General features: G+C 48.1%; 1 protein-coding gene across 3 annotated transcripts; it reads right to left on the reverse strand.

Annotated features, from left to right (window-relative positions):
• Positions 1 to 1,278: 1,278 nt before the first annotated feature.
• CIMIP4 (ciliary microtubule inner protein 4) lies at positions 1,279 to 21,711 on the reverse strand. 3 transcript variants are annotated; one of them, XM_078339993.1, is made up of 7 exons: positions 21,646 to 21,711; positions 21,476 to 21,573; positions 18,832 to 18,891; positions 15,102 to 15,568; positions 12,993 to 13,137; positions 8,016 to 8,126; positions 1,279 to 7,106 (listed from the first exon to the last, which is right to left on the reverse strand). In XM_078339993.1, the coding sequence occupies exons 3-7, from the start codon at positions 18,851 to 18,853 to the stop codon at positions 7,072 to 7,074; spliced, it is 780 nt and encodes a 259-aa protein (XP_078196119.1). In that variant the 5' UTR covers positions 18,854 to 18,891; positions 21,476 to 21,573; positions 21,646 to 21,711; the 3' UTR covers positions 1,279 to 7,071. The 3 variants fall into 3 exon arrangements, with proteins under 3 accessions (XP_078196119.1, XP_035127607.2, XP_035127611.2); XM_035271716.3 differs by lacking the exon at positions 1,279 to 7,106 and adding an exon at positions 7,670 to 7,816; XM_035271720.3 differs by lacking the exons at positions 1,279 to 7,106; positions 21,476 to 21,573 and adding an exon at positions 7,670 to 7,816.
• Between the last annotated feature and the right edge of the window lie 1,930 nt (positions 21,712 to 23,641).

The following is a 23,641-nucleotide window of genomic DNA, read 5'->3' on the forward strand; positions in this document are numbered from 1 at the left end:
CGAAAACAGGGCTGCTCTTCCCAGCCTGACATCCCAGGCTTCTGCACCTGCACTTTTAATAAAATCATTGTCATCATCGCAGCCGTTGTCCCTGATGTGCATAGCTTTCTCTGTCTGTGCCAGACGAAGTGAGGCACGGTGAAAACGATGTCTAATACTTTGGAGTGATTCAGTACATGTTAGCGTGATCAAGGTTCTGAGAAGTCTTGCCCAAAAGCAATCTGTGTGGTGTTATGCAAAGCAACATAACCTGATTCATTTGACAATGGGATAATTTTTTATGTAACATCTGTTAACATGCCACAGAGTTCTTTTAAACATATTTAGGAAACTGGGCCTGGAGGAAGGAAAGGCCTAAATGTTTGCTGCATACCTATAACTGGCTCTGTGTCAGATACATGGCATGCACTTTATCAGGTAATCCTTGGAAGGGCCTCTGAAAGAGGTAGAATTTCCCTCTATGAGTACTCTAGAAATGAGAATGGGCTCTGACAAGTGAGGTAGTCTTCCCGAGAATGCGAGCTAGAGTCTCTTGTTGCCCCTCTACAGCAAACTTGCAGTTGAGGGGCGAGCTAGAGCCTCATTTGCCCCTCTTGGCTCCTTCTAGTTCCTGTTCATCACAGAGTTTATGATTCTGGGACGGAAAATGGGAAAAAAGATCAGCCTGCCACTCTGTGACATCATTGACAGTTTGAATTTGCAAGGCAGGCTATGCAAACTGCTCACTTGCAATTTAAACATAAATGTGTTCAATTCGGCCTCAGTTTCCTCATCCATAAAATGGAACTGGGGTGGGAGTTGGAAAGCAGCATTAGAAAGATGTCACTAAACAGTCTCTCCATCCCTCCTCAGCATGTACATTGTAGGCTTATGATCCCGAAGTTCTGGGCCTGCAATTTGGACACACTGCCACCAGGGGGCAAGCAGGACTGGGATTATAGCCATGGCAGGCTCAAGTACTGTATCCCTAGGTTAAAACATCCTAAGTTGATTTTATTGGTGCTCCCTTGAGTGGTACCTGGATGTCACAGAAGTTATGAAGACACTTTTGAGTCATGATGCGCAAATGAGGCCCTGCCTGAATTAAAGGGTGACCCACTTTTTTCTTTATGTGACTTCATGCTTTCTTACTACCTGGTCCCTGTACCTCCTTGAAATTTAAGAATCGTTGTGAATTCCACTATCTAGGACCTCAGGAACATGAAGAACAAGGAATGCTATTGGGAACCACGCCAGTGAAATCAAAGACCTCCTTTCAGTTAAAAGAAACTACGCATATTTTATTTACTTTGCCAAGATCACGGCTTTTAGCTCTCCAGAATATTCAATGTTTAATTAAAAAGGGTTCCTCCTTCTGAGGATGAATCTTCCACGGAGACAAGGTCATAAAACATGAGACACTTGTTCCCACATGTCAGAATCAAAATTGCTCACTTAACTTCAGGTCAGTTCACCAACACTGTGCTTCTCAGACACTCTTGCTAGTGTCTTCGTTGTCGCATCAGAAAGCATCTTGGCAGCTCTCTCTCGTAAAACTGCTCTGAAAAGTACTAAATTAAATGTAATGTGAAGTTGGGTTTCTGTGGCATCCTGCCTGTCCACCTTCATCCTCATACCCAAGAGCAATAGAGAGGCTTTGTGGGTGCCTTTTGAAGGCCACATCCACAGCACATTTCCTGCTGTGGAGGCTCGTTCTGGAGATGATCATTCTCGCCCACCATGATATATTGTGAGATCTTTCCATGACGACACATACAGATGTGGTTCATTTCTTTCCACTGACATAAATCATCCCATTTGTCCACTGTCCAGCTAAAAGGCATGTAGGTCATTTTACTATTTTAAACTATACGGCAATGGAGATCTTTGCCTGGGCTCCCCGTGTGCATGTTCAAGGGTTTCTCTAGGCTATGTAGGAATGGAAGTTGCAGGTTGTAGGATACAATTTCAATTTTGTGAGAGATCCAAGATGGCCGACCACTAGCAGCTCAGGCTTGTAGCTCCCAGTGAAAACGCAGAGAACGAGAGGATGCCACACTTTCAGACGAATTCTTGTTGCTCAAGGACCAGGAGATTCCCAGCGGAGGAGCCCCACTGGTCACCAGCGCGACTCTTGCAGCTGGCGCTGCGGTTTTGCCAGTGCTGCGGTTTTGCCGGTGCCCCGGTGCAGCGGTTCTTGGTGCAGAATAAACGGGACTGGTTCCCCTTTTGGCTGACGTTTGGAGCTGACTGAAGAAGGAACTCAGGAGGGAAGCCAGACGGGAGACTCCCGGACAGAAAAGCACCAAGAATCTTGATGCCGCTGTTTTAGCCGGCTCAGTGGGTTGCTCACATTTTGGCCCTGGGAATTAACAAGTTGGGCGTCCACTAAGAGATCTAATTTGAAAGTTGGTAATTACAAAGATGACAGGTGGGTAAATTTACAATGATGGGAAGAAACAAGCGTAAAAAGGCTGAGAATACTCAAAATCAGAATGCCTCTCCCTCTGCAGAGAATCACAATTCCTCATCAACAGGAGAACAAGGCCTGATGGAAAATGAGTGCATTCTAATAACAGAATCAGGCTTCAGAAGGTGGATAATAAGAAACTTCTGTGAGTTAAAAGAACATGTTCTAGCCCAATGTAAAGAAGCTAAGAACTTTGAAAAAAGATTTGATGAAATCCTAATGAGAATAGACAATTTAGAGAGGAATATAAGGGAATTAATGAAACTGAAGAATACTATACAAGAACTCCAAAAAGTATGCACAGGTTTTAACACTCGAATTGATCAAGCAGAAGAAAGGACATCAGAGGTCGAAGACCAACTGAATGAAATGATACGAGAAGACAAGATTAGAGAAGAAAAAGTAAAAAGGAATGCGCAACGTCTCCAAGAAATATGGGACTATGTGAAAAGACCTAATTTACGTTTGATAGGTGTACCTGAATGTCATGAAGAGAATTAATCCAAGTTGGAAAATATTCATGAAAACTCTCCTAACCTAGTAAGGTGGGACAATACTCATCTCCAGGTAATACAGAGAACACCACAAAGATATTCCTTAAGTAGAACAACCTTAAGACACATAATTGTTAGATTCACCAGGGTTGAAATAAAGGAGAAAATTCTAAGGGCATCTAGAGAGAAAGGTCAGGTTACCCATAAAGGGAAGCCTATCAGACTTACAGCAGATCTCTCAGCAGAAACCCTACAAGCTAGAAGAGAGTGGGGGCTAATATTCAATATCCTCAAAGAAAAGAATTTTCAACCCAGAATCTCATATCCAGCCAAACTAAGCTTTATAAATGAAGGAAAAATAAAATTTTTCACGAACAAGCAAGCACTCAGAGATTTCATCACCACCAGGCCAGCCTTACAGGAGCTTCTGAAAGAAGCACTACACACAGAAAGGAACAACCAGTATCAGTCATTCCAAAAACTTACTGAAAGATAAACAGTATCTCCATAATGAAGTATTTATATCAACTAATGGGCAAAATAGCCAGCCGGCATTAAATGACAATATTAAACTCACAAATATCAATATTAATCCTAAATTTAAATGGATTAAATGTCCCAATCAAAGACACAGACACGCAAACTGAATAAAAAGTCAAAACACATCGGCACTCTGTATCCAGATCCATCTCATAAGCAAGGACAACAAAGACTCAAAACAAAAGGTTGGAGGAAGATTCACCAATCAAATGGAGAGGAAAGAAAGACAAAACAAACAAACAACAACACCAAAAAAAAACAGGAGTTGTAACTTTCATCTCTGACAAAATAGACTACAATAGTAACCAAGACTAAAAGAAACAAAGGACATTACATAATCATAAAAAGATCAGTGCAACAATAGGAGTCAATGATCATAAATATATATGTACCCAATATAGGGGCACCCAGATATATAAGACAAGTTTTCAATGACTTATAAAGAGACTTGGACTCCCACACTAATAGCGGGAGACTTTGACACCACATTGTTAATATTCAACGGATCAACCAGATAAAAAATTAACAGAGACATTTATGATTTGAATTCAGACCTGGAACAAGTAAACCCAGTGAATATTTATAGAATTCTTCACCCCAGGTCCACAGAACATACATTTTTTTTTAGTATCACATTACACTTATTTTGAAAGTGACCACATAAATGGAAGCAAATCACTCTTCAGCACTTGCACAGCATTTCACAGATTTAAACGAAATATTGGTTGGCTGTTTGTTTTTTTCTTTCCTTATTCCTTCCTGTCTCCGCTGTTAAGCACAATCATCAGCATAAAATAGGTTTTTAATGCCTATTTCTAGATTGCATTCCAGCCTGGGCAATAGAGCAAGACTCCTGTTCTCTCTCCCCCTTTTCTCTTTCTTTCTTTCTTTCTGAAAAAAAAAAAAAAAAATTCAATTTTGCTAAATACTTGCCCACCATTCTTGGCTCATAGTTCATCAAGCATACGAAAATTTCCATTTCCCTCATTCTCACCTACACTTGCGTTTTGATTTTTGCCAACCTGATGGATTGTTTTCATTTGCATCTCTGATTATTGGGGATAATGAGCATCTTTTCAACTCTCTCTTTGCGGCTTCTTTAGTCATTAACTCTTTGTGTTCCAGACAGACTGTAAAGTCCTAGAAGGAAGGTCTGGGTCTCAAATTTAAGGCCCTCGCAGAAGACAGCCCCATCCAGGCACAGACTCCATCTGCATTTCCTGCCTCCTAAGCTTGGAGCCCTACCTCCCAAGCTTAACGAGCAACCTGCGGCTTGCCAAATACATCATGCTCCAGCTTCGTGCATACCATGTCTTCTCTCTGGAACGCTACGCCTCTTCCAGTCCACCTGAATATCCTTACTAAAGTTCCATGATTGATCTTTATAACACCTCCTCTAGGAAGCCTACCATGTGACCGGCACCCCATCCCATCCCAGGCAGAACTAGCCACGTTCTCCTTTGTGCTTTTCCTGGCCCCACGTGAACATCTCACTGCCTGTGTATGACTTCTGAGCATCTATTTACTGATATATCTGTCTCCCCACCAGACTCTGAACTCCTTGGGGACAGGCACCATGTCTTACTCATGTTTGCATGTACAGCTCGTTGATCAGGGCTGGGCAGGGGCATATGATGGGGAGATGAATCTCTAAGCCAGCTTCTTCCACATCACTCTCCTGCAGACTGTAAAGCTCTGAGGACTGGACTGTATTGCATTCATATTGCTGCTCCCGCTGTGCCTAACAGGGCTGAGTGTGCTGCTTAGTCAACAAGTGCCACAAACACTCAGCCCTGTTAGGCACTGCACCGTTGGACTACATACGCTGCAGGAAGATTGCCTGATAGAGCAGAAGTGGCTTTGGATAGAAATTCCTGGGTTTGCATCCCTGCTTCCTATGCATATCGTCTTATACAATTTCCTTGGCCTCTCCAAGCCTCAATTTCCTCACCTTCAGAAAGAGGATGATAACAGCTTTGAGGACTGGCACAGTTGCATATAGAAACCATGTGGTACATAATCATACGCGTTTGCCACGTTTTCATTTCTACGTCAGAACAGCACGGAGTCTGCTTTAGCCACAAGACTTTGGGTGACTTATTTTCAGGTGCCACATGTGATGGGCACCTATAGCAGTTCTTAAGACAAAGTCTAGTGTTTCCAGTGCCAAGAACAGTGTCTTGCAGAAATTAGGTACCCAATAAAGAAGTTGAACTCAACCCTGCACTTTGCACACAATTAGGTGCTTCCTAAATATTAAATCAGGTCAGATTCGCTTCCCTGTCTTGCATTCTGATCCAATCCTTTCTTTAAAAAGTCATTCCTGGCTGGCCATAGTGTCTCACGCCTGTAATCTCAGCATTCTGGGAGGCCAAGGCAGGTGGATCACTTGAGATCAGGAGTTTGAGACCATCCTGGCCAACATGGTGAAACCTCATTTCTACTAAAAATACAAAAATTAGCTGGGCATGGTGGTGCATGCCTGTAATCCCAGCTCCTTGGGAGGCTGAGGCAAAAGAACAGTTTGAACCCAGGAGGTGGAGGTTACTGTAAGCCAAGATTGGGCTGTTGCACTCTAGCCTGGGCAACAGAGCCAGACTCCATCTCAAAAACAAAGAAAAAGAAAAGAAAAGTAAAAAGTCATTCCTTTTATGGGAGGAGGGGCAGTTGGGGAGGGGTTGGAACATGTCTCCTTTTCTCCTGGTGGTGATTTTGATTCTTCCTTTTGCTTTTGATCTTTCAAAAGCAAGATGACCACTGGGATAAACTGTTATTTTGAGGTCTCCAATGAACCATTCCGGCGCATAGTAATACTCTTATGTAGTCCTTTCTCACAAAGTCTGGGCTTGGCCATATGTCCCTTTGTCCACAGAGACATTGACAAGCCAGTGCAAGGCTTGATAAACCATTGCACATTTAATCTTGTCCCCTCAGAAGGCTCCTTCTTGTAACCCAGTCCCCATTCCAGAAGACGCTCACGTGAGCCATGAAGAGAGGTCCTACAAGAAAGACTGTGGTACTCATCCCAGGTGAGGCACTAGGCATGGGAGAAGAGCAGGTGTCTTCACAGCAGGTGCTCTACAGAACAAAAATGAACCGTACCTCCTGAGTCCTACCTAAATTGCTCAATCATGAGCATATTATGGATCATGTCGTTTTAAGCCCACAAGTCTTGGTACTGTGGTTTGGAACACAGCAAATAACAACCTGTAGGTAGAGCACATTCTAAGGGTGCAAGTCAGCTATGTGGGGATGGAGGGTGCTGCATGCCTAGAGGCTCACCAGGTGAAAAGCTTCAGGATCAGCTGGAAAACAGAACTGTCTGACCTGGAACCCATTATCTTGGGACTCTTCCCTGGGGCTCCAATTCCCAGGGTTCTTAGGGGCTGAGGATGCTTTTGGCTGCTTAAACAATGAGGAGATTCTCAGGATCACATTACAGGAAGTCCAGAGACCAGCGGCTTCTAGCCAAGTTGATGGAGCAGCTCAGCAAAGCCATGGAGGATCCAGGATGTGCTGCACGGTCTGCAGTTCCTCTGGTCATAGATGTCTGCCAGGAGCAGTCTGGGCTGCATGGTTCCTCATTCATTACATCAGGAGAGATGGATGCTCTCCCCGAATTCCTAGCAGAGAAAAGAATTTCCCAGAAGGCTGCACGTGCCCATACTTTTCCTTACATCTTATTGGCCCAAATTAAGTCCCATGCTCATGACAGAACCAATCACGTGTGAGAGGTGGGGTTGGGGTGGGGGCTAAGTATTACCATGAGAGCAATCAGACCCACCACTAGATCAGAGGAAATGTGTGTGGCCAATTCCTCTGAAATCCGTGTCTCATGGGGGAGGAATGGATGTCTGGAAAGAATTGGCATCTCCTTGGGATAGCATGCAGGGTAAGATCCAGCAGTGTCCACTAGAGGACCCCTTTCACATAGGGCATGTGGGAGAAGCCAGGCACCCTGAGCTTGAGACAGAGTCGCGCTCAGTTCTCATGTCCTTTCCTGGGATAGTGAGTGAAGGTATGTGTGTGTGCGCACGTGTGTGCAGGAGGGAGGACTAGGGGATCGTTTGGACCCCCAAGGCTTCTATCTTCCCCTGTTGGTCTCTCCAACCCCGCACATCAGTCCCCACTCCAATGTGAAGAAAGGCAGCAAGCTCAGGAGAAGGACTCAGACTTGAGCCTTTCCTTATTGTTAGCATTTTATTTGAGTAGTGGACAGCTCTATCGTGTCAAATCTAGTACTTTGAGCCCTTGGATTTGCTGTTTTCTACATATTTCTCTTCCAGTGCTTTCTGCAAGTTCAGGTTCATAGCATTTTTCCGGTGCCACCGACCTACAGAGAGCAGGAGAGGAGCCAGCACAGATCAGATCATCCAGCAGTCTCGGGAGTGCCCAGGTGATGACTCATACCCCTTCCAAGACCACCCCTGGGCTCTGTCTCCTGCTCTGGTTTCTCTCTGAACCGTAGAGCCAACACACCCTGCCCATGGAGGACAGTTCCCACCTCCCATCACCCGCAGCTCCCCACTTACCCAGGTCATCCGTCTTCCTGCCATGCCACTGTTCTAAGTCCCGCACTGACTTCTCAATGACCTCTGGGGTGTAGGAAGCCTTCATGAGGCTCTGTGTCTCCTCGGGAGCCCCTGTGGAATACCATGAAGAAACCCCAAGTGCCCAAGTCAATGGCGATCGGATACTCCACGGTTTATATTGGGTGTCAGTTTCCTCTACAGATGGTAAATTGTGGAAGGGAAGGGGAGTGGGAAGGATTTTAAAGTAAAGCCAAACTCCATCCTTTATGGGCAGTATGACCTCAGAGAAGTTTTTAACCTCTCTCAGTTTTGGTGTCTTCATCTATAAAAAAAAAATGAGATTTTCTTACATGACTGGGAAGACAAAATTACTGGGCATACATCAGGGCATCTAGCAAGTGGAAACTAATACCTGTAACTTAAGCAAACTTGTCTCTATGTTCAAAATTCAAACACCCACAAGCAAATACGTTGCAAGGATCAAGAGTCAGCAGAAATGCCAGAGGCTAACTCTCCCAAATTAGCAAAGATTTGAATGATCAGACACAGAATACAAAATAAGTATATTTAATGTTTGAAGCCGTAAGAGAGAATAAAAGTATAAGTAAGGAATAAGAAACCATCCAGAAACAGCAGATAGATTAGTAAGAGAACAAACAGAATTTCAGAAATGAAACATATGATAATTGAAAAAATTAAACTCCATGGATAATAAGATGCCCGGGCAGCAAGCTCAGGAGAAGGAGCTTTAAATAATCTTGGGTAGGAGTGGATGGGTGGGAGAAAAGATGAAACAAGATCGCCTGTGTATTAATCACTGTTGAGGCTGGGTGGTGTGTGCAACATCTATTCATAAACTAAGTTCTTTTCTTTTCCATCAGTTTGAAAATTGCCATCATAATACTTTAAAAATAAATTCTATGGACAGGTAAAATGGCAGATCAAATACAGCTGAGAGAAAGTGGCAAACTGGAAGATATACCAGAATAAATGAACGTTAGGATGCAATATAAAGAAAAGAATATGGGACCGGGCGCGCTGGCTCACGCCTGTAATCCCAGTACTTTGGGAGGCCGAGGCGGGTGGATCACGAGGTCAAGAGATCGAGACCATCCTGGTCAACATGGCAAAACCCCGTCTCTACTAAAAATACAAAAAATTAGCTGGGCATGGTGGCGCGTGCCTGTAATCCCAGCTACTCAGGAGGCTGAGGCAGGAGAATTGCCTGAACCCGGGAGGCGGAGGTTGCGGTGAGCCGAGATCGCGCCATTGCACTCCAGCCTGGGTAACAAGAGCGAAAACTCCGTCTCAAAAAAAAAAAAAAAAGAATTTAAACTTCAGCCTCTGACTGGCAGGGTTTAAATCTCGACTCTAACCATTCCTACCTCTGTGGCCTTAATTAAGTTATTTAATTTTTCCATGTCTCGTTTTTTTTTCTAACTGAAAACAAAATGGGAACTGTAGCATTTATCACATGGGATCCATGTGGAGAATAAAATATATATAAAGTACTTAGAGCAGGAGCTGGCATATGTTAAATGCTATGCATGAATGTAGCCATTATTACTATTCAAAAGCAGTCATAATCTATAAGGAATTATTGAATTAATTGGTAAGCTTCATTAAGTTTCTGGATATGAGATTAATATACAAGAATAAAAATTGCATCTGTGTATACAGTATCAGCAGCAAAATTAGAAAATGTAATTCTAAAAAAGATATTATTTGCAATAAGCAGCAAAAATAAAGAGATTCATCTAAATAAGTCTAACAAAAAACCTGCATAATGTTTACAGAAAAAAATCACAAAATGTTATTGAGAGATATCGAAGACTTAAATTAATGGAGCTACAGACCCTATTCATACATTAGCAAATTCATTATAAAGCTGGCAACAGCCCTTATATTGAGCTGTAGATTCAATGTACTTCCAGTCAAAATCCCAGCAGGGTTTCTCATGGAAATTTCCATGTATTAATAAAATTTGTATGGAAGAGCAAAGGGCCTAGACACCCAAGATATTAACTGGTGATGGTGGTGGAGGGGAGGTAGTGGGAGGATTGCCTGACCAGATATCAAGTTACCTGCAATAGCTTAGTGATTAAAAGTGTAATATTAGACCAATGGACCGAATAGAGAGCCTGGAAACCGATCTACACACACACAGAAACCTGATGGATGACAGGGACGCCACTGCAGGGCACTGGGAGGACAGACGGGCTCATTCAGTAAGAGGTGCTGAGGCAATCAGTAATCCACATAAAGAAAGAATCGAAAATGAATCCCTACTTCATACTAAAAACAATAATCAGCTCCAGGTGGATTAAAGACTTAAAGTGAAAGAGCAAAACTAAATATTTTAGAAGAAGGTATACAAAATGACCTCTATGATTCAGCAGAGGATAGGACTCCCTCAGCCTGCTCCCCCGGCACCTACTCAGTCCATAGCCATTCCATTCTTCCAGCTGTTCAGGTCAAAAATGTTGACATCAACCTTCATTTCTGTCTCTCACCCCCAAGTCTATTTATGAGCATATTCTCTTCTCTCTGCCCCATACAAATATCCAAAATCCTACTACCTCAGGCCACCTTCGCCATTACCTCCCTGAGCTGCTATATTACACAATGGTGCCTCCCAAAATGGGGCAGTGCACTAACCCGGCTTCCAAGCCATTTCTGCCCCAGCTTCCTATGTCCGTTCTCCCCACAGCAACTGGAGTGAGCCTGGCACCTGAGCCAAACAGGGCCATTCTCCTGCTTAGAACCCTGGCTTGGTTTTTCCAGCAGGCTTCAGGACCCAGCCTGTTCCCTCTGATTTCTTCTCCCTCACTCCTGTGCAGCGATACCAGCCTCACCAACCTCAAACAGCAAGTGCAAAGGCTTAACCCCAGGTGGGTGGAGACAGAGAGGGCCAGATGGATGGGCACTGTGCCTCAGGGTGAAGCCCTGGTTCATAGCATTTGCCAATTTCTAAGCGTTTTGTTTGTTTGTTTGTTTTTGTTTTTGAGATGGAGTTTTGCTCTCGTCTCCCAGGCTGGAGTGCAGCGGTGTGATCTCGGCTCACCGCAACCTCTGCCTCCTGGGTTCAAGCGATTCTCCTGCCTCAGCCTCCCGAGTAGTTAGGATTACACGCATGCGCCACCATGGCCAGATAATTTTGCATTTTCAGTAGAGACAGGGTTTCTCCGTAGCATGGCCAATGTTAAGACCGCATTTATATGCCAGTTGGTTCAGGGAAACAATTGCCCCTTGTGAGCTGGCCCAAGCTGCTGTGCACGCCAGCACACCCTTGGCACAGTTCTACTTCCCAGGCGGGGTGATGGGACACAGTCATTTTTTAAAATAGTATTCTTTTGCATTTATGTAGACATTATCATGCACAGTTGTATGGAATAGCCATGTGGTGACTGACAGTCGTTAAAGAGAGAAATGGAAGGCCCAGAACAGAGGAAAAGCTGAACTATACTCTCGCTTTCCACCCCCAGCACCATCCCTTCTCCAAGCTCAAAGAAAAATCCAGAAAGGCTTCCAGTGGGTGTCTGGTTCCTCGGGTGACGGGGATCTGAGCCAGGTGGAAGAGGTTTGTCAGGCCCTGGGAGCATTGGAGGGGGCGTGGAGTGAGGAGAGAGGAAGGATCTCACCAGAAAGAGCCTCATTTCGCAATGAGGTCAAACCAGAATGTGGAAGCAGAAAGAAGCGCCTGCGTGCTGGCTGATATGGGCATCTGAGCCATCCGGAAAACGCTGGGAACAGGGTCATAGCTAGGGAGATGACTTAGTGGCCGAGGAACGACTGTGAGGCTTTGGAGGCAGGAGAAACACCTGACTTTGAGTTCCAGACACAATGCCAAGTAGTAAGAGGTCTACGGCAAATCATCCGAACTCTGCCCGTGAAATGGGGCTAATAGCACTCCCTCCACCCCGACCAAACAGGACGACGCTGACCCAGTGGAAACCTCTGTAAATGTCAGAGGCTCCAGCCCACCCTTTCTTTCTTCCCAGGGAGTGTCACCTCCAGGCTCTGGAGAAGAAAAGTGATGGCCAGACAGTTACTAAATGCTCAGGACTTACCTCGGCCAAGCGCCTTCATGTGGCACTTCATAAAGTCCTGCCAATGGCCCACTAAGGGCCGCACTCTCATTCTCATCCCCACTGTACGCAGAAGGCAGTGGAGGTTTGGAGAGATTGAGCATCCTGCCTAAGGTCACACCCAGCTAGTGAGTGGCTGAGCTGAGCTTTGAACCAAAGAAACTTGATATTGTCACTGTGACCAAAGTTGCCTGGGATGGGCTGGAGGTGGGAAGTGGCAGTCCTGGGCCTTCTACTGGCCACTGGGTCCTGGGCCTTCTACTGGCAGGTTAAGAACCAGAGGTGGGCAGGGCTCAGTATCTCATGCCTATAATCCCAGTACTTTGGGAGGCTGAGGTGGGTGGATCACTTGAGCCCAGGAGTTCGAGACCAGCCTGGGCAACATAGTGAAACCTTGTCTCTACCAAAAATACAAAAGAAAAAAATTAGCCAGGTGTGGTGGCACACATCTGTGGTCCCAGTTACTTGTAAGGGCAGGCTAAGGTGGGAAGTTCACTTGCTTGAGCCTGAGGCGGAGGTTGCAGTGAGCCAAGATTGTACCACTGCACTCCAGCCTGGGCAGCAGAGTGAGACTTCAAAAAAAAAAAAAGAAAAAGAAAAGAAACAAAGGAAGGAAAGAAGGAAGAAACCAGAGATGTATGGGGGTGTGCGGGGCTGACTGCCAGCTGGGATGAATCATCCACACATCGAGGACAGACTTGCCAGGGGACTGGATGCTCCCAGCACACGCGAGCTGATGTAGAGGACGCGTGGGCATGAAACAAGTGTCTGTGGAGATGTGCCCAGGGGTCCTAGACCCCGTAAGGAGTGGATATCCCAAAGGCCTTCCCTGCCCAATGGCTGGGAGGCCATGAGTGATCACAGCCCCACCCTTGCCCCTTGGCTTGACCTTGAAACAAGTTTGACCGCATGTTGTAGCCGAGATCACAGTAATCTGAGAAGATGGAGGAGATGCTGGCAGGACTCTGTTTCCTGCTGGGCCATAAGCTTGCCTTCTTCTGGCCCTGGAAGACTTCACTAATAGCCCTTTCAGCCTGAGCAGGGAGGCAGGGACAACAGACAGGGGACAGGAAAGCAGTGTCAAGCCCCATATCTCCCTCCAGCTCCTCCCCAACCCTCCCTCCCCACCCTCATCCCACCTTTAGCCTGCAGCCCTCAACCTATTCTCAGGGCTGGGGAGCTGGAGTGTTCAAAGGCCGCAGCCCCAATCCCCCTCCCCACCTCCACAGTGGGCAGGAGGCATCACGTTAACAATCATAAAACCCCTTTCAAGCATTAAGCACCTACTATGTGCAGCATTGTGTATAAGGGGAGGGGGCGAGGGTGTCTCTATAGGGTCCCACTATTGCCACTATTTTATAAAGGAGGAAAGTGGGCCTCGGGAGATGACCCAGTTCACAAGGCTGGCAGGCCACAGAGCCCTGGCTTGCCTCCTACAATGGAGGCATCACACAGGGAAGCTCCAGGTGGGTGCTTAGCTTTCAGTGAGGCCAATTCCCTCTTCATACTAGCAGGGAAACTGACGCCCGGAAAAAAAAAAAAAAAAAGGAAACCAAGGAAGGAAGAAACCAGAGGTGTCTGGGGGCATGAGGGGCTGATTGCCAGCTGGGACGAATCAACCACCATCAAGGACAGACTTGGCAGGGGACTGGATGTTCCCTGAACCAAACCCAGGCCCAGGGGCAGGACACTTGAGTCTGAGCTCCAGTTCTGCAATATACTAGCTGCTGACTCTGGCAAGCCTCTTCTCCTCTCTAGGCCTCAGTTTCCCTACTTGTAAAATGTGAATGCAGGGTGGAACTGGATGGTCTTTGAAGTGGCTTCCAGCCCTGACACTCACTGGCTCAATGACATTTGTGACATAAGTCACAGGTGGGCAGAGAAACACAGATTTCTTCATTCAAGCCTGGGACACTGGTCGCTGAAGAAAGAAATGATATCTCCCAAGGCTGGGCAGGGCAGCGAGACATAGTGACCATGGACTCGACGTCAAATGGGGACGAGTTTCTCCAAGTGGGGCAGAGCAGTTAAGATTGTGACCTCTCAGACTTGGTGGTGGGGTCACCACACTTTAAGACGCCAGAGCGGAAGGGGAGCCTGGGAGAAACCCTTTGTGACCCAAGAAAATCATAGCCCCTTCCTTGGGCCTTGTTTATACCATCTGTTAAAAAGAAGCAATAACTCCTGCCTGGCCTTCCACACAATGCACTTGCTCTGAGGGTTGAGACGGTGGCTTTGAAAACATGTCTCAGAATGCCAGGGCGGAAAGAACACGGCATTTGACCAGAAATGGTAGATGGATTTGATCTCAAGTTTCCGTTGATTCGTAGTGACTGCCTAGAATGCTATATTGGGTGGAAAAGGGTGCTAGCATCGACTAGCAATGTCTGCCATGAATGCAGGCTGGGAGAGTGGGGCTGTGCACACCATGTATTTGTCAGCCTAATCTAGTCCTCGCTTTACCGGTGTGGAGCCTGAAGCCCAGAGAGGGTAAGTAACATATCCAAAGTCACCCAGCATTTAGGACCAGGTCCAGGATTGCAACCCAGGTCTTCTGATTCCCAGTAAATGCTCTCCATCCACTAAAAGCTGTCTTTCTCAGGAGACTTGTCCAACAACTGGAAAACACCCCATTCACACCAAAGGCTTTTAACTGCAAAGTCATTAAGGGTCAGAGTTTCAGAATCTGCCAACCCAGTTTGCACCCTCTTCTCACACAATTGAGTGCATCTGGTTGACGTACTTCACCCCTGTAAGCCTCGGGCTCCTTATCCATAAAATGAGGACACTAATAGTACCTTCCTCATGGGTTTTTGGGGAAACGTAACAGCTTGTTACATGAGAAGAGTTTAAACAGTGAACGGGGCCTGCACGCAGCAGGTGCTCGGGAGATACTGCTTTGTGGCGGTATTATTACAGGGACTCTGCACTCAAGAGCGAGTTTGTCTTGTGTCCTCATTATAAGACTGCATCACCCTCCTGGCCCCTGCTTTGACACCTGCTCTTCGGAGACCAGCTGGTCCACCACGTTGCTCCCAAACTTGTGGCGAATGTTGTTAGGAATTATGCTGCCTTTCTGGCTCATGGGCGTGCTCCTCTGGTCCTGGGTCCCCAAGCTGGGACCGTCATCTGTCCCCTGGCATGGCTGAGACCACTCTCTCAAGGTGGCCCTGTTCTCTCTCGAGGAGGATCGAGAGTCCCCATTCTTCGGGGACCTGGACTGTGGGTCCATCCCCAGAGAAGCCCTGCTGGCAGCAGTTGGGGGTGGAGGGGGCATCTCCTCCAAGTGGCACTGTCCTAGGGAGCTGCCTCGAGTGCTGGCTGTCCGGGGCAGGGGCTGTGGGGACGACAGACCCTGGTACTTAAAGTTGGAGGTGTCCAAGGAACTGCAGGCCGTTTTCCAGGGGTCTGTGTCCTGCTGGCCCTTCTCATCATTCAGGTGGGCCCTGGTTAAACCGGTTGTACCTGAACACGATAGAGAAACAGAGCGGGGAAGGGAGAGAGAAAAACAGACAAGTGCAGGAAGTAAGGGTGGGAGAGGGGCAGAGATGGGGGTGCGGAGGAGGAAGGGACAGACACAGAACCCCAGAACTCCAGGGCCAGAGGAGAGAGGGACAGAAAGTCCAGAAACCAGAGGCATGGGTGGGGTATTAGGAGACACAAGGGAGCAGAGAGGTCAGCCAGGCATGCCTTCCGCTATAGGGTTAGTCCACGTTGCTGGGGCAACAAGGGCTGGAGCCCAAGCCCGCCTGACTTGAGGCCGAGCTGTGTGACCACAAGCAAGGGACTTAGCCTGTCTGCGCTTTCGTATCCCTGGCACCATTTGGATAGTTTCCTTCCCCACTTTTCCATCTTGAAACTTCCCCCTTCCTCCACTTGGTGAGAATCGGGCAGCAGTGGCACTGCCAGAGGCGTTCCTGGGGCCAAGCCACATGCCTGGGAAGCACTGGAGTTAGGTGGAACCCCAGACTTAGCTTCCAATGCAGGGCTGCTCCCCAATACCCACCTCCTCCCTTCTCCAGGGCTGAGAAGTGGTGCCATCCCAGCCACCTCCCAGGCTCTGTCCTCCCCACCTCCTTCCTGTCTCCCACATCCCTCCCCCAGCCTCCGCTCCACTGGGTCTCTTGTTCTCAGCCTTGGTGTCTCCTCACAGCCTGGCCCCACCCTCCACCCCAGACTACAGGTGTAAATGTGTTTGGTGATCTTCCCTCCAAAAGCTTGAGACGAGTCCTCCAGTCCTCTTAAAAGATACATAGCTTTGTCAGGTGTGGTGGCTCATGCCTGTAATCCCAGCATTTTGGGAGGCTGAGGTGGGAAGATCACCTGAGGTCGAGAGTTCAAGACCAGCCTGACCAACATGGAGAAACCCCATCTCTACTAAAAATACAAAAATTAGCCGGGCATAGTGGCGCGTGCCTGTAATCCCAGCTACTCGGGAGGCTGAGACAGGAGAATTGCTTGAATCTGGGAGGCGGAGGTTGTGGGGAGCCGAGATCACCCCATTACATGGGAGCCTGGACAACAAGAGTGAAACTTTGTCTCGAAAGAAAAGACATGGCCGAGCGCGGTGACTCAAGCCTGTAATTCCAGCACTTTGGGAGGCCGAGGCAGGTGGATCACGAGGTCAAGAGATCGAGACCATCCTGGTCAACATGGTGAAACCCCGTCTCTACTAAAAATACAAAAAATTAGCTGGGCACGGTGGCACGTGCCTGTAATCCCAGCTACTCGGGAGGCTGAGGCAGGAGAATTGCCTGAACCCAGGAGGGGGAGGTTGTGGTGAGCTGAGATGGCGCCATTGCACTCCAGCCTGGGTAACAAGAGCGAAACTCCGTCTCAAAAAAAAAAAAAAAAAAAAAGAAAGAAAGAAAAGACATAGTTTTGTTTCACTTTCATGTGTGAATGAGACCAGAGTCGTGTGTTACTTGGTCACTTGCTGTTCAATGTACCACCCTGCCTTGGGGATCTACTCAAGACAGCGGAGACAGCCCTAACTTCCCTTCCGAGCCCTGTAGGGCCCCACCACCACCCCACTGGGGGACACACAGGTCGGTCCAGTTTAGTTTCTCAGAGAAGGTTGCTGTGAGCATCAGGCTTTGCCAGCCACTGGGGTTTTTATTTCACTCCCAGGGGTCCCTGCTCAAGTGATGGAGCTCGGGGAGGGCCCCTCTCGCCTACTCCGCAGGGGACTGCAGACCCTTCCCCAGGGCTGTGGGAGACAGAGGATGGAGCTTTCTCTGCTTCCCTGCCCACTTTCCCCTCGCCTTCCTTCCTCTTCGTGCCTTTGTCCATGGCGCTTTGTCAGCAACACAACCTGCAGAGGGAAAACCTGTTCCCTGAGACCAGACGGTCTTCCTTCCTAACTGGGCTCTGCCCCAACCAGCAGGCAGCCAAGCAGAGGGGCACCTCTGGGGACAGCTGGACTGTCAGGACGGGCATGGTGACCCTCCTCAAAAGAGCGGAAGCAGAGAGTGGGAAGACCACCCACCTGATCAACCTCAGCCCCTCTCACCCTGCTCCTGGGGAGACTAAGGCTCAGTGCAGGGACAGGACCCTCCTGGATTCAGGCTCAGGACAGCCAGTGCTACGCTGTCTCCTCTATCAGCACGTGCTGTTGCCATTGCCTGCTCACCCTCAGCCTGCCCTCTGGGGTTATGGGCACGTTTATGGCCCAAATGTGTCTTGTATTCCTGGCCCAGAGAGCCAGTGTATTCACCAACTCATCAACTGAGCAAGAACCAACTGCATGTCAGGTGCTGTGCCAGGCGCCGCAGACACGACAGTGAGCTGAGCAGGCCAACCCCATCCTCTCAGGGTTGAATATCAGTGAATGAATGAATGAATGAATGAAGACCTGCATCTGGCATTTCAAGAATCTCATTGCAACTGCACCTTCCCTCTACTCCATTCATTCAGCTGTGAAACGGGCAGAGGACACCCTGCTTCATTTGCTGTTATGAAACGATCGGTCAGCAGAGTTATCCAAATGTGGCCATGTATCAGAATTCTGCTGGGTCCTCGTTAAAAATACAGATTCCTGCGCCCCTCTCAGAGCTGCTGCATCAGAAAGGCCTTGAATCTCTGTGTTTAACAAGGCCCCTGGGCATTTAGGTCACTGCAGGAAGCTTTCAGCAGGAGTGCTGCCCCAACTCACTGGACGCTCTTCTCCCCATCTCACCTGCCAGCCCCAGCCACCCTCCACCGTTCACCCCTGGGGACCCTTCTCAGAGCAGGCCCGAACCCATTCACTCCTGCATTGCAATCCTTCCTCTTGTTCCCAGGGCTCCTCAAAAGTGCCAGCCCGCTCTCCCTTCCAGGCTCTTCCCTGTGCCCGGAGCATTCTCCTCCACTCCTGAGCTATACCACCCCTGGTCTTGGCTCACATGTGACCCCTGTGTACCTCCCTCCCACTGAGATCAGGCTCCCACCATGCTCCCCCGCAACCCTGTTCTTCTGGTACACACAAGACTCAGCATGAGTCACTCCCTCAGGACGGGGACCATATTGGGGTGATAATTCCTATACATGGCAGAATGGGGAGCTCAGTAATTCTGTTCCCTCCTTTTTCCTTCTGTCTATCTACAGAATGCCCACTAGGAAGCCAAGGCCGATAGTGGGTCTGGAAGCCAACGCAAGACTGAGGCGGAGGAGGAAGGGCCTGTTCCCTGCCGCCCCAGGGAGTCCCTCCAGAAACCTGAATGTGCATGTCTCTGGTCTACCCGTCCTACCTGGTCGACGGCCCAGCTCCATAGCCTCTTGCTGTGGGACAGGTGATTCCAAGCTTAGTCCTGTAAACAAAGCACCACGTTTCATCATCTCAGATGACACACAGAGTCTCTGTGAACAATGATGAGCTGGCAGCTGAACAGGAAGGCCTGTGGCTGTCTGCCCGCCCCGACCAGAGATTCTTAGCTGCTCCTGGTGCCCTCTGGCACTGCCCAGACCCATGAAGCCTCTGCCCTAACCAGTCATCACCCTTGGCAACGGCTGCCTCCTGGACCTCTGCAGGCCCTTGCCCTCTCGGAAAAGCCTTGGCCATCCACCCCCATCCCATCCCTCCCGTCCTCAAGGGCCTTTCAAGCAGCCTTGGGACCCTGGGCTCCTTTTACTCCTTCATAATCTTTTCCTTCCATCTTCTTCTCCTCCTCTCCCCCACCATCTCCACCCTCAGAGATTCTGGCAGGCCCCTGGCTGTGAAGCCCATTGCACCTGCCCCCAGCCTGGCGACCATTTGTCTTCCTGCACACAGGGTTGTATCCATTTGCTGCCCAGTTGTTCATAGTCAGGGAGGGGAGGCAGCTTAGCCACCATTAAGGAAAGCCAAGAGCAGGAACCCGCACTTTGCTCTGGTGTAAACTCAGTCTTCTCTCTAAGGCCTTTGGGTCATATTAGAGGGGTAGCTTCATAATCCTCTCCGGCTTTTATGTTTGTGTTTCATTTTCTTACGTGATCTTTTTCTTTTCTTTCCTTTCCTTTTCCTTTCTTTTTGATACAGGGTCTCACTCTTGCCACCCAGGCTGTGGGTGACAGTGGAGTGCAGTGGCGCGATCTTGGCTCACTGCAACCTCCGCCTCCCAAGTTCAAGTGATTCTCCCACTTCAGCCTCTCGAGTAGCTGGGATTACAAGTGTGTGCCATCATGCTCGGCTGGTTTTTTATTTTTAATAGAGACGGGGTTTCACCATATTGGCCAGGTTGATCTCTAACTCCTGGCCTCAAGTGATCCACCCACCTCAGCCTCCCAAAGTGCTGGGATTATAGGTGTGAGCCACTGTGCCTGGCCTCTTTTTTATAATTTATATTATCTTCCTTTATCCCTGTGGGCTCCCCTGCCAGGTTTTTGTGAGTTTTGTAGTATAAACAAAATAAAATCTGGTCGCACAGACACTACTACAAGTGTCTTTGTAATAAAGGAGGGAGAGACACAGCAAGTCAGATCTGGAAGGGATCTTCAAGGACTGAGGCCCAGAGAGGGAGAGTGGCTAGTCTAAAGATCACCCTGTCAGTTGTAAGTTCAAAAACAGGTGGACACCAGGTCAATTTTCTTCTCAAAAAACTACCAAGGAAATAAAAAAAATTCACACCAAGTTCTGGGAAAAATTAAAAAATGAAAACACTGCCAAGGAAGACACTCTGTGAATTTTGACAATTCATCGTTGTTCGACGATTGTGAAACTTCTGATATGACTTCCAATAATCCTACCCTCTGATATTCACATATTGTATGATCCCATCCCCCTTGAGTGTAGGCTGGCCCTGGTGACTTGCTTCTGATCAAAAGGACATGACAAAGCTGGTGGGATGTCACTTCCAAGATCACATGTGTGACTTTCATTTTGTTTGCGCTCTTTCCCTGGCTCTCCTTGGTTTGCTCATTCTGATGACAGCAAATGCCATGTTTCCAGCTGCCCTGTGGAGCAGCCCATGTGGCAGGAAACTGAAGGTGGCAAAAAGCTCATAAGAAATGGAAGCCCTGAGTCCCACAGTCCTTGAAGAACTGAATGAATCCTGACACCTAAATGAGCTTGAAAGTGGATCCTTCCCCAGTCGAGCCTTGACATGAGAACATGGCCTGGATCACACTTTTGTTACAGCCTGTGGGATACCCCTGTAGTGTGGATTGGACCCAGTGATGAATGGAATGTGGCAAGAATGAGGGACATCGCATCCATGAAGAACTTGTAAGAGACTCTGACTTCTGTCCTGTTCACTCACTGTCTCTGGGTCACCTCATCTGCTCTGATGGAAGCCAGTTTCCCTGTTGAGAGCTACCCTATGGAGAGGTCCACAGGGCAAGGAACTCATAGTGGCCTCTTGCCAACAGCTCCAGAAGAACTAGATCCTGCCATGTGAGTGGGCTCCTTCTCTGGTTGAGCGTTGAGATGAGACTAGATGAGACCAAGCAACACCTTAATTGCAGCCTGTGAGAGACCTTGAGATGGAAAAATCACCAACACTGCACCCGTATTCCCAACTCACAGAAACTGTGAGGTAGTAAATGTTCTCTTAAGCCCGCTAAGTTTGGGGGTGATTTGTGGTGGAGCAAGAGATAACTAACACAAGTCCTAGGTCAAGCGTTCTCACGTCTAGTCCGTCTTCACAAATACCCAGTAAGGTGTTCAGAGAAATTACTAACTTATCCTCTCACAGATGGAGAAAACAACACAGGACTTCACCAGGTGGGGCCAAAGTTAAGTTGCACATCTTCAAGCCAGGTGAAGTTCCAGTTGGCTCCTTCAAGTTGGCTTTCTCCTCCTATCCCCATCCTCCATCCCCAGCCGCCCACCTGATGTGCCCACAGCAGCTCTGTATGTACCAGTGCACTGCCGGTCCAGAGCAGTCTGGACTGGCTGCAGTAGAAGTGTGGACTCACTTCCAGTTTCTGACCCGGAGAGAGAGATCCCGAAAGACTTGGTTCAAAGAGGGCGGGAAGGTAGCTCCAGACTGGGCAGTATTCACTCACAGGCAACTCTGAATGGGGAAAAGGAAGATGAAACCCCACATCCTGGAAGAGCCCTGGCCCTTCATAAGTCTCTGCCTCACCTCTCAAATCTCTTTCATAATGGCAGGAAACACTCAAGCCCAGGAGTGCAGATCCCTGCTGCAGAACTACCGGTGAAGACCAATGGATGGTTGCTAGGAAGTGGCCCTCCCTTGATGTTCATTGGAGTTGCCATGGTGATCACTATACACAGGGCTCTGTTACCTCAAAGGGTGATAGGCCCACCCCTAGGGAAAAGAAGCCAGGAGGAAGCCAGGACTGAGGAGGCAGGAGGGACTCCATGGGTTGTTCACTCTCTTATCCACTCAAGAATGTCAGTTGAGCACCCACTGTGTGCCAGGTGCATGCAAGGTGCACGCCAGGCACAGGGGGCTCAGATGCTACCAAGTGCAAAAGAGTTCTTGGGAGTTCAGAGGACTAAGTAGAGAGAAGAACTGGCTCTGTGTAGGGAAAAGGAGGAAGGACTTATGAAAGGGTCATTTGAATTGTGTCTTGAAGCTTAACAGTTTAGAAGGGGTGAGAATATGAAAGGTATGGATGTGTATAAGAGAACAAGGTCAATGGGGAAGGAGAAACATGCATCTGGGGCTGTCTGGTTGGATGCCCAGGGATCAGGGACCAGGGAGTAAATTCAAAGCAAGAGCGGAACAGTGAGAGTCCTCTCTCCTTTTCTTGAACAAAAGGGCTACAGAAGGAGATCAACAAAGTTAAGTGACTCCTTTTCTGCAGGAAGAAGGAGGCGGAAGCCGTCGGGGCCGGCACTGGCCCATTCCTGTCTGGCTGCTGCTCAGCATGGACAAAGAGTGGGTATAGGGAAGTCCTCTTGCAAGCCCAGCCCTTCGGTGTTTCCCTAGGAAACAGAGAGGACCGTGGTTAAACTTGGAGTCCCCAGAATCTGGGCCTGTCACTTATTAGATAAGAGACTTTGGCCAAGTTCTTTAGCTGAACTTTCCTCGTATGTTGTTAGAAACAGGTTCTCGGTGCCGCAAAGAATTGACACCAAAACTCTGGATCCGTCGGCAAGACAGTTTCACTTTCTGCAGAAAGCAGGCCACTCGCTAGCCATCCTGCCATGAGAGCACACCCGAACAAAGGGAACGGGAGCATTCATAACCTGATGTGGCCGCCCGACTGCTGTGTCCAGTTTCTATTGGCCAAAACGGGACCTCACGTTCTAAGCTTTACCTGATTGGCTAGCAACTTAAAACTTTCCTAAACAGGTAAAGGCAAGAGAGAACAAAGAAGACAGAAAGGGAAAAGTGCTTCTTCATAAGGGCAAAGAAGGAAACTATCATCTAATGCCGACTTAGGCTCGTCCAGACATGACAGGGTGAATATCTGGAAGACATGGAAACTCTGAAGAGGACCTTCTATTTCATTCTCTATATACGTGAAGCAGGTAACAACCAACACTAAGCATAAGGGTGACAAACACATGAAATCTTTTTTTTTTTGCAAAATGTAGCACATTGCCTCGCACAGAGAGAGAGATCACAAATAACTCTAAGCTACTTCCACAAGCAGCCCGTCAGCAAGTCCTTCAAAGTACATTAGACTTGGATGCCTTTGTCCCCCTCCGCAACTCCCCCAACTCCCTGGTCCAGGCCATCCCCATCATTTGCCTAGGTATTATCTATTGCTACATGACAATGTTGCCGTACATTTAGAAGCCTAACATATTATCTCACAGTTTCTTTCAGTCAGGGGTCTACTCATGGCTTAGCTGAGTCCTCTGCTTCGGAGTTATTGGCCAGGGCTGCAGTCTCATCTGAGGTTCCACTGGGGAGGAATATGCTTCCAAGCTCATGTGGCTGTGGGAGGATACAGCTCCTTGCTGTATCTGTTAGACTGGGGGCCTCAGCTCTCACTGGCTGTCAGCCACACGCCATCCTCAGTTCCTTGCTATTGTGAGTCCCCAACGTGACCCTGACTTCACCAAAGCCAGCAAAGGGAGAGCCCCCTTACAAGATGGGGCATTACAGTATGGTGTACCATAATTGCAGAAGTGGTATCCATCACCCTTGCCCTATGCTATTG

This window comes from Callithrix jacchus, chromosome 1 (genome assembly GCF_049354715.1).
Source record: "Callithrix jacchus isolate 240 chromosome 1, calJac240_pri, whole genome shotgun sequence".
Classification (NCBI taxonomy): Eukaryota; Metazoa; Chordata; class Mammalia; order Primates; family Cebidae; genus Callithrix; species Callithrix jacchus.